We start from the raw sequence: 9,393 nt of genomic DNA, 5'->3' as shown, positions 1-9,393 counted from the left end.
TTGTGGGTCAGGGTTAAAGGGAAAACAGCCATGGGAGACATTACTGTGGGGATCTGTTACAGACCGCCTGATCAAGGAGAACCTGTGGATGAAGCACTCTACAGACAGATAGGAAAAGCCTTACGCTCACAGGCCCTTGTTCTCATGGGGGACTTCAACCACCCTGACATCTGTTGGAGGCGCAGTACGGCCCAGCAAAAGTAATCCAGGAGGTTCCTCAATTGTGTGGAAGACAACTTCCTTCTGCAAGTAACAGAGGAGCCAACAAGGAGAGGTGCCATGCTTGACCTCGTGCTCACCAACAGGGAAGGGCTCGTTGAGAGTGTGGTGCTCCAGGGCAGCCTTGGATGCAGCGATCACGAGATGGTGAAATTTGAGATCCCCATGACAGTGAGAAGAGCGTGCAGCAAGCTCACTGCCCTGGACTTCAAAAGAGCAGACTTTGGCCTCTTCAGGAACCTGCTTAGTAAGGTTCCATGGGATATAGCCCTGAAGGGCAGGGGGGCCCAAGACGGCTGGTTGCTATTCAAGGGATCACCTGCTACAAGCTCAGGAGTGCTGCATCCCAACTAGAAGGAAGTGCGGCAGGAGGGCCAGGAGACCTCCTTGGATGGATAAGGAGCTGCTGAGGAAAATTCAAAGGAAAAAAGAGGCCTATAAAAAGTGGAAGCAAGGGCAGTTGGCCTGGGAAGAATACAGGGATGTTGTCCAGAAAGCTAGGGTCCAGGTTAGGAAGGCTAAGGCCCAGTTAGAATTAAACTTGGCCAGGGATGTTAACGATAACAGGAAGGGATTCTACAGGTACGTAGCAAACAAAAAACAGACTAGGGACAACATAGGCCCCCTGAGGAAGCTTTCAGGAGAACCGGGTACACAGGATTTGGAGAAGGCTGAGGTTCTGAATGACTTCTTTGCCTCGGTCTTCACTGGCAAAGGCTCTGACTGCACCACCCAGGTCTTAGAAGGTAGACGCAGGGACTGTGAGAATGAAGACCTTGGGCCCACTGTAGGAGAGGATCTGGTTCGAGACCATCTTAAAAATCTGAATGCACACAAGTCCGTGGGACCTGATGGAATCCATCCGCGGGTCCTGAAGGAGCTGGCGAATGAAGTTGCTAAGCCACTGGCTATCATATTTGAAAAATCATGGCAGTCAGGTGAAGTTCCCGACGACTGGAAAAGGGAAATATAACCCCCATTTTCAAGAAGGGGAAAATGGAAGACCTGGGGAGTTACAGACCAGTCAGTCTCACCTCTGTGCCTGGCAAAATCTTGGAGCACATTCTCCTGGATGGCATGCTAAAGCACATGAAAAACAACAAGGTGCTTGGTGACAGCCAGCATGGCTTCACTAAGGGGAAATCCTGCCTGACCAATTTGGTGGCCTTCTATGATGGGGCTACAGAACTGATGGTCAAGGGTAAAGCAGTTGATGTCACCTACCTGGACTTGTGCAAAGCGTTTGACACTGTCCCACATGACATCCTTGTCTCTAAATTGGAGAGACATCAATTTGATAGATAGACCACTCGGTGGATAAAGAACTGGCTGGATGGCCACATGCAAACAGCTGTGGTCAATGGCTCGATGTCCGGCTGGAGACCGGTAACGAGTGGTGTCCCTCAGGGATCGGTGTTGGGACCAGTCTTGTTTAACATCTTCATCGCTAACATGGACAGTGGGATTGAGTGCGCCCTCAGCAAGTTTGCCCATGACACCAAGCTGTGTGGTCCGGTTGATATGCTGGAGGGAAGGGATGCCATCCAGAGGGACCTTGACACGCTTGTGAGGTGGGCTGATACCAACCTTATGAAGTTCAACCATGCCAAGTGCAAGGTCCTACACCTGGGTGGGAGCAATCCCAGGCACAGCTACAGGTTGGGCAAAGAAGAGATTCAGAGCGGCCCTGCAGAGAAGGACTTGGGGGTGCTGGTCGATGAGAAAATGAACATGAGCCAGCTTCAGTGTGCGCTCACAGCCCAGAAGGCCAACCACATCCTGGGCTGCATCAAAAGGAGTGTGACCAGCAGGTTGAAGGAGGTGATCCTGCCCCTCTACTCTGCTCTTGTGAGACCTCACCTGGAGGATTGTGTGCAGTTCTGGTGTCCTCAACATAAAAAGGACATGGAACTGTTGGAACAAGTCCAGAGGAGGGCCACGAGGATGACCAGGGGACTGGAGCACCCCCTGTATGAAGACAGGCTGAGAAAATTGGGGTTGTTCAGCCTGGAGAAGAGAAGGCTGCGTGGAGACCTCATAGCAGCCTTCCAGTATCTGAAGGGGGCCTATAGGGATGCCGGGGAGGGACTCTTAATCAGGGACTGTAGTGACAGGACAAGGGGTAATGGGTTAAAACTTAAACGGGAAGTTTAGATTGGATATAAGGAGGAAATTCTTCCCTGTTAGGGTGGTGAGGCACTAGAATGGGTCGCCCAGGGAGGTTGTGAGTGCTCCATCCCCGGCAGTGTTCAAAGCCAGGCTGGACGAAGCCTTGGGTGACATGGTTTAGTGTGAGGTGTCCCTGCCCATGGCAGGAGGGTTGGAACTAGATGATCTTGAGGTCCTTTCCAACCCTAACTATTCTATGATTCTATGATTCTATGATAATGAGCAGAGGGGTTATTCATTGTTTGCTATTTATCATGATGATGACTTTGTTAATGCTTCCAAAAGTGCTGACATGACATGTGCTCAAGATCCTTTCCCTCATGGTAAGTTGCTTTGAAGAAGTGTATCAAGTCAGTAAAACTCAGTGATCTGGAAGCACTGCTCTGCCTCTGGATGCCCAGGTACATGGCATAGTTGCATCTTCCATACATCTTGGTGCTAAGAAGATTTGTGGGCCTGAAGAGTGGGGCAGTGTTGCTTGGCTGAGTGCACCAAGCCTGTGTAGTGCACCACAAGTCCACACATAGCTCAGAAACAGCTGTTGGCACTTCTGAAAATGTTGTCATCCCATTTAACTAGCATGTGTTGACTGTTTGCTGTGATGGAATTAAAAAGGCAGCATAGCATGGCTGCTTTCAACCAGCTGGTCTGGTTTCAACAGGGCTTTGTGTGAGTGTGCATCTCGGTTGTGCTAATTTTCAGCACACATACACAGTGTCTGGTCCAGACTGCAGAGAAGGACCATTTGGACCACATTGCTCATGTTGTTTAGCCTTTTGCTGGCAGAGCCTAATAATCGTTAATTACTGTTCTGCTAGTGTTTATAACACTGAACTGCTAAAATACATTACTTTTTTCTGGTTTCTAGGCTTTTACTTTCAAGCCAACAGCTGCACCAGCAGGTTACAACGGGCAGGGTTTAGATTTGCTTTCCTATGCATCACTGACATTACGATGGGAGAACAAAGCAGCCCTTTTTGAGGGATCCCGGTTAGGCAGGGTTTGACTACCATCTGCGGTCCCAGCCAAATCTCCCCTTAAGACGCCGCTTTGACTACAAACGTTTCTCCACATACCCAGACGTCGTTGATGCCGCTGAGAGGAGAGGGAGAAGATGGCCGTGGAGCCCCCCGCCTGTGGCCCACAAGTGCGGGGGAGCGGCGATGGCACCCCGGGGAAGGGGGGTCGGTGCAGAGGGGCAGCACGCCTGGTGCTGGAGAGACCCCGAGCAGGGGGCACCGAGGGGCAGCCGGGGAGCCGGGCAGGGCTCCCCGCCGGCAGCGGCGGCGCAACGCGATGGAGGCCACCGGAGCTGCCCGCCAGTGGGGGATGGGGGGACGGGAGGCCCAGCGCGCCCGGTGGAAGGCGGTGCATCACGGCCTGACGTCACAGCGCCTCCGCACCGTCGCTGCTGCTGTCTGGCGTCCTCTGCCAGGTGTGCGAGTGCGGTCAGCGTGCTCCCGGTGCGCGGCGCTTGGACGTCCGCAGCTCCCCGCGGCTGCGCTTGGCTCCCCTCTTCTCGTCTCGGCCTCAGCGAGCCGTCCTCGCCATGTCGGTGGCCGGGCTCAAGAAGCAGTTCCACAAAGCGACCCAGGTAGTAAGCCCCCACAGCCCCTCGGCGGCGGGGTGCCGGGGGCTCCGTGCGCGTGGAGCACGAGCGCGCGTGGGCAGGCACGCGTGCGCGCCGCCCGTGAGTGCTCGCGCGGTTTCACTCGCGTGCGCGGGGTGCGTACGCGTGCACGGGTACGCGTGGTGCGCGAGTAGTCCGCGGGTTTGCGTGGGCGCGCCGGAGCGCGCGCGGTGCGTGGATGTGCCCGCGTGCGGGGGGGTCCGCGCGGGTGGCCGCGCGTGTGCTGCCCTCCCGGCCCCGATCCCGGCAGCGCTGCGGCGGGCGGGCGGGCGGGCGGGCAGGGGTTCTTGGGCTGCCCCGCGGAGCCAGCTCGGGGCTTCGGGCCAGCGCGGGAGGCGGCCGGAGCAGACACCCGCCGTGGGCTTGCCGTTCTTTTAGCGGGGGCTGTCGCTGTGTCCCCAGCTGCGTTTCCTCAGTCTCTGTAAATCAGCAGTAAACACGACCTTCTTATCTTCTTTTTATTCCTCTCCTGATTCCAGAGTACGGCTGAAATGTGAATTGTTTGGTCCTGTTCGCGTTAGGCATGATGTGATACTGCGGGAAAGTCAGGGTGGATGTTTCACCAGTCTTTGAGTTGCTTCATTATGTAAAATCTGTGTGTTAACAGTCTGTAAGGGCACAATTTCTGAATCAGGTTCTGACTCAGCTTGCTTTGTGGATAAATCTAAAATCGTTTCACAGAAGTCAGGGGAATTTCTTTCGATTTAGAGATTTGAGACCAAAACCAGTGTGATGTGCCTTCCTTTTGTTTGTTAGTTTGCAACTCAATGCAAAATCCCCCTTTAGTTTCCAGCTAATCGCCGTTGCAGGCGTCTTCAGGTAACAGTGAGCGCTGGTAACTGTAAGCAGTATGTAGGTGCCGGCATGGTAGGATAAAGCTGCTGTTACACCTTCCCACACCTGTTTTTTCTTTTCTCGTCCATCTCATCTCTTTCATCTCATCTCTTTTGTACTGTGGGGAACTGTTCCTGAAAGTGTGATCCCTGGTGCGAGAATTTGGCCAAAATTCTGATTCTTGATGCCTTGCAATTTCGCCAGTGCCCATTGCAACTCTGAATGCAGTGGGATATGTCAAGTCCTGCGTGGTCCATGCAGGCATTGAATGAGATTGTGTCTCACCGTTCATACATTGTGCTGCATCATTGGTAAAATAAGCTTCACAAGAAACCTGCTGTCCTCATGACAGATGTGGTAAGGAGCAGTTAAGGGCGCATGAGCCCATCCTGTGGCGCCCATCTGCTGCTGCTACTTGGTTATTTCTCCCACCGCTACCAACAGTGCTGTCAGAAGTCTAGGAGTCATAATTACTGCGCTGAGTTCTGGTACCAAAAATAAGAATTACAGTGTCTGCGTCATCCAGTCTTAATAAAGAGACAAGATGAAGTTCACTTTTTGATAATAGAAGTCTAAGTTCTCCATTGTTGTAAGCTAATGAGTATGTGTCCGCAGCAGCAAAGGCGAGTAATTTTTTTGGAGGGAGCATGGTGTGAAAGGTCTGTGAGTGTTGTTCTGTCCTTCAGATGACACTGTTGCAGTGATTGTGAGCAATACTGTAATTTAGAAGAAAGGAAGTTTTAGCTAGCTGGAACGAAAATACAAAGTTCCTGATGCCAGATTTAGCAGCCTGGCATCAGATGACCCAGGGATTTTTGGGCCAAGCCTGACTTTAACAGAGTGTTTGTAGGCAGGCCATGAAGGCACATTCATGTATGAGAATGACTCACAAGTACATTGCAAGACTGATCTGTTTATTGGCTTGTTTTCAGTACGAGTGAGAAATCCAGGACTTAGTCGTGCTGACCTTGCTCTAGAGAGTAATCCTTTTGCCTAGGGATTAATCCCCAGGTGAAACATGTATTGATATTCCCAGTATGAAGCTTTCCAGATAGGACTAAACAAATTTGAAGTTTTAAAAATTCTGAATTATTCCTTTGGTTCTTATTCATGTAAGAACTTGTGTATGATGTATTGTTATAATGGAGTCCTAAGTCATACTAGAAACAGTTTCAACTTATTTTGCAGGTTGCTGTGTCTTTTAACCCAGTTTAGCATTGTGAAGTCTTGAAGTCTCTGGTTTAATTTCTGTCTTTGATGCTAATAACACTTGTAACATTAGTACCCCTTAATCACAGTTTACAATGGATGCCTCATTGTTGGGGCACACAGTTGTATAGCCCATCTCTGGAAGTGTTCAAGGCCAGGCTGGGTTGGGCTTTGAGCAGCCTGGTCTATTGGAAGGTGTCTCTGCCCATTCCAGGGAGGTGGGAAGCTGGTGACTGTAAGGTCCATTTCAACCACAGTCCTTCCGATGATCCTTATTATGAGCATAAAATATTATTAATACAAAATACAGTTCTAAATAGAAGTATAAAGATCTGTGGCACAATTTAAATACTATAAAAAGTGTGGGGTTTTTTTGTTGTTTTTTTGTTTGTTTGGTTTTTGGGGCGTTTATTTCCATCTAGAAGTCTACATTCTATAGCACAACTTAAAATTATGTGACTTACAGGTCTGGATTGTTTTACACAACGTAACCACTGTAATTTCATTCATCATTTTTGGACTTGTAAAATGTCAGACTTACCTATGTGAAATACTGCCGTTCTGTTTTTCACTAGAAGCCATGCTGAAGAACTCAAGAGACTGTCAAATTCTGTGTGCCAGCTGCAACAGCAGCGAGTCACTAAAAACTGGAGGAAACTTTGCTCTTTCTAGAATGAATGGAGTGTTCACTCTTTTGCCTTTCGGAAGAACTTCAATGGTTTTTACCTCTGTGGAGTTTAGAAGGAGATATTTCCTGGGTTTGTAAAAGGAGAGTGAGTCTGGAAGTCATGATGTTCATGTAGAATTGCAAGATGTTAGATTGACAAGTATGGGGCAGGTTAGATCATTCATTTACTTCGATTGCCCACAAAGCACCTGAGAAGGACAAGTATCTCCATGTGAATGTTAACTGTGCTGCTGCAAATCTGTCAGACATCCTAGAGCTAAGAAGATTGCTCTAAAGAGTTTTTTTTCCCCGAAATAGACAACTAAGTGCTCTGCCACCAAATGGTCTCTTTTCATTAAGGCATGCAAACTCCTCTGCCATTAGTGACATGCCATTGTCACTGGGAGAGATAGCTTCCTACAGGTTTGTGTACAGCTTTAAACCCATCAGAATCAGTTTGGGTTGATCCAGATTTGACAGTCTGGGGCTTCTGAACAGAGCTGTTTTAATATAGCAGGAGCTTTGTTTCCACATGACTGCATTCATTGCATAATACGGCTCTTGTGAGGCAGTCAAAACTAAGCTTTCAGAAAGTAATAATTTCATGAGGAAAGAAATGAACAAAAATCCCGGGAATGACCACATCCGATGTTCCCCTGGGAACCAGTGAATAAATGTGACTGGCATTTAAATAGCAGTCCAAATGAGGTGATTTGAACCAAAAAGCCTGTAATTTATTTTCTGCCACTGTATTTTGCTTTTATAATAGCACAGGACTTTATTTCTCCCAATACCAAGACAGAAGTCACCTATTCATGCAGTTTTCTAGGGAAACAGGTTTATTACTGAAAGAAACAGCTGAAGAAACTACTTCCACGCCGCTCATAGTTGTCGGTAGCCTGTTATATGCCCTGACTTTTAGGTGTAAAATACCATGGTCTCTTTAACAATGCAGCCTGTGTCCCTGCCTGTGGAAGGGGGGTTGGAACTAAGTGATATTTAAGGTCACTTCCAACACAAACAGTTCTATAATTCTATGATCCTAGTGTTTAACAAAAAGCAAACGAGGCTTCTGCTTTGCTGTCCTGTTACCCACATATTGCATAATCTTGTGGGTTTCATTGGGGTTCTGCATTCATTCAAACCTGTCTGCATAGGTTCATTTGGGAAAAAGAGCACGTTAGGGTTGAGGCAGAGTTTGAAAATGTTGAGAACCTGTTTTGAAAGTGTCTTGGAAGAGTGTCTCTTTATTAGCATGGGTCCAGCAAACCTTCTGAGTATGTGCATCACCATAAACTTGTGAGCAATTCTGTTTAAATGGGTGCGTATATGAGTATGATTGAAATAAATGTCTTTATCAAATGATTCTTATATTGAGGTTCATTTGGCTGAATGTTTTTCAGATTCCTTGATCAGAAGTTTGTAAAGGATTTATCATTGGAATGGATGAAGCAATCCTCTTTTATACATGTTTTCTACAGTTGCTAAACTCTCAAACTGCAAGAGATCTGTTGTGACCATCATTTCCTTTCATACTAAAAGAGCAGGTTGGACTTAGCTCCCCCCTCTTGTGGTGTGGAAACTTATGAGCAGGTAAAGGAAAGAGGAAAGAGCTATTGGCAAGGTGGTGTGGCTCTGATAGAACCCAAGCAGGCTGTTAGAAACCACTCTCTGTTGGTTTCTCTCAGTGTAGAGTGGTACATTTTAAGATGAGGGAATGGTAGAAAATTTTGGATCTGGGAATAAAGACTGGTTTTAGAAAAAATACTCAGTTGTGGAGGGGATTATTTCCATAGCAGGTAGGGAAATTCCTTCTGTTTGTGAACTCTAGCTTGGTTGCCAGATACTGTATTTACATTTGGCATCATTCTCCTGTGTCCTTTTATTGATGTTACATAATTGAAAGGGTGAAAAATTGACCTTAATCTTAATTGCCCTTTAGTTGAATACTCTGTAACCCTTCTGAGTTGTTGATGGCTTAAACAGTCCGCTCCAATTTCTAACCCTGTTTCTAAACCTAATAGATGGAACTTCTGCTTTGTGCACAAAAAGATATTGAGTTGGTTTTCGGGGGGGGGAGATTTCTGAAGTCTCTGTCACTGCAGTATCCACTTAGTATATGCAGTTTCCCATTTTATGTATGTATATATAAAGATGGAACACTGATTGACACGCACCTGCAATTTTTTGTGCATCTGTGAAGGCAAATATCTGTGGATGCTATGCTTAAAACGCAGCCTGCCTCATATTTTATGTCTTAACTTCCATTTTCACTGGAAGTATTACACAGCAAAAAAGAACTGACTGCTCTTGGTCATTCATGCAAAACAGCATATTTAACATCTAAATATGCCCTTTGGCCATCAGCATACTGATTGATGGCATGCACCATAGAAGTGCTAAAGCAGCATAAACAGGTTTAACCAATGCAGGTCTTGCAGAGGTAAACTGTGCAGAAAACACTGTAGTTTTATGTAGCTGTCAAGTGCAAATGCAAGGGAGGTGCTGGGGTTGTCTTACACATTTGTTGTGGAGAATAGAGGGTCGAAGAGCTTGAACACTGTCATGACCTACTAGTGTGTCAGAGAAGTCCTTGAGTTTTCAAAGTTCAGCAGAAGGAAAGGAGTAGAAAATCTGCTTTGCAGGCCTCAAGGAGCTGTTGTCA

The 9,393-nt window shown here is 47.6% G+C and overlaps 1 protein-coding gene across 1 annotated transcript in view; it reads left to right on the top strand.

Moving 5' to 3' along the window:
• Positions 1-3,765: 3,765 nt before the first annotated feature.
• The window catches only part of SH3GL2 (SH3 domain containing GRB2 like 2, endophilin A1), an 87,005-nt gene continuing 81,377 nt past the window's right edge, over positions 3,766-9,393 (top strand). Inside the window, exon 1 of the mRNA XM_065661536.1 lies at positions 3,766-3,982. Coding sequence (XP_065517608.1) covers positions 3,938-3,982 — 45 coding nt within the window. The 5' untranslated portion in view covers positions 3,766-3,937. The remainder of the gene's footprint in view (positions 3,983-9,393) is intronic.

The sequence above is a fragment of the Lathamus discolor genome, chromosome Z (genome assembly GCF_037157495.1).
Source record: "Lathamus discolor isolate bLatDis1 chromosome Z, bLatDis1.hap1, whole genome shotgun sequence".
NCBI classification, from domain to species: domain Eukaryota; kingdom Metazoa; phylum Chordata; class Aves; order Psittaciformes; family Psittacidae; genus Lathamus; species Lathamus discolor.
Note: the sequence above shows the minus strand (reverse complement) of the source record. Positions and strands in the feature narration are given on the sequence as shown.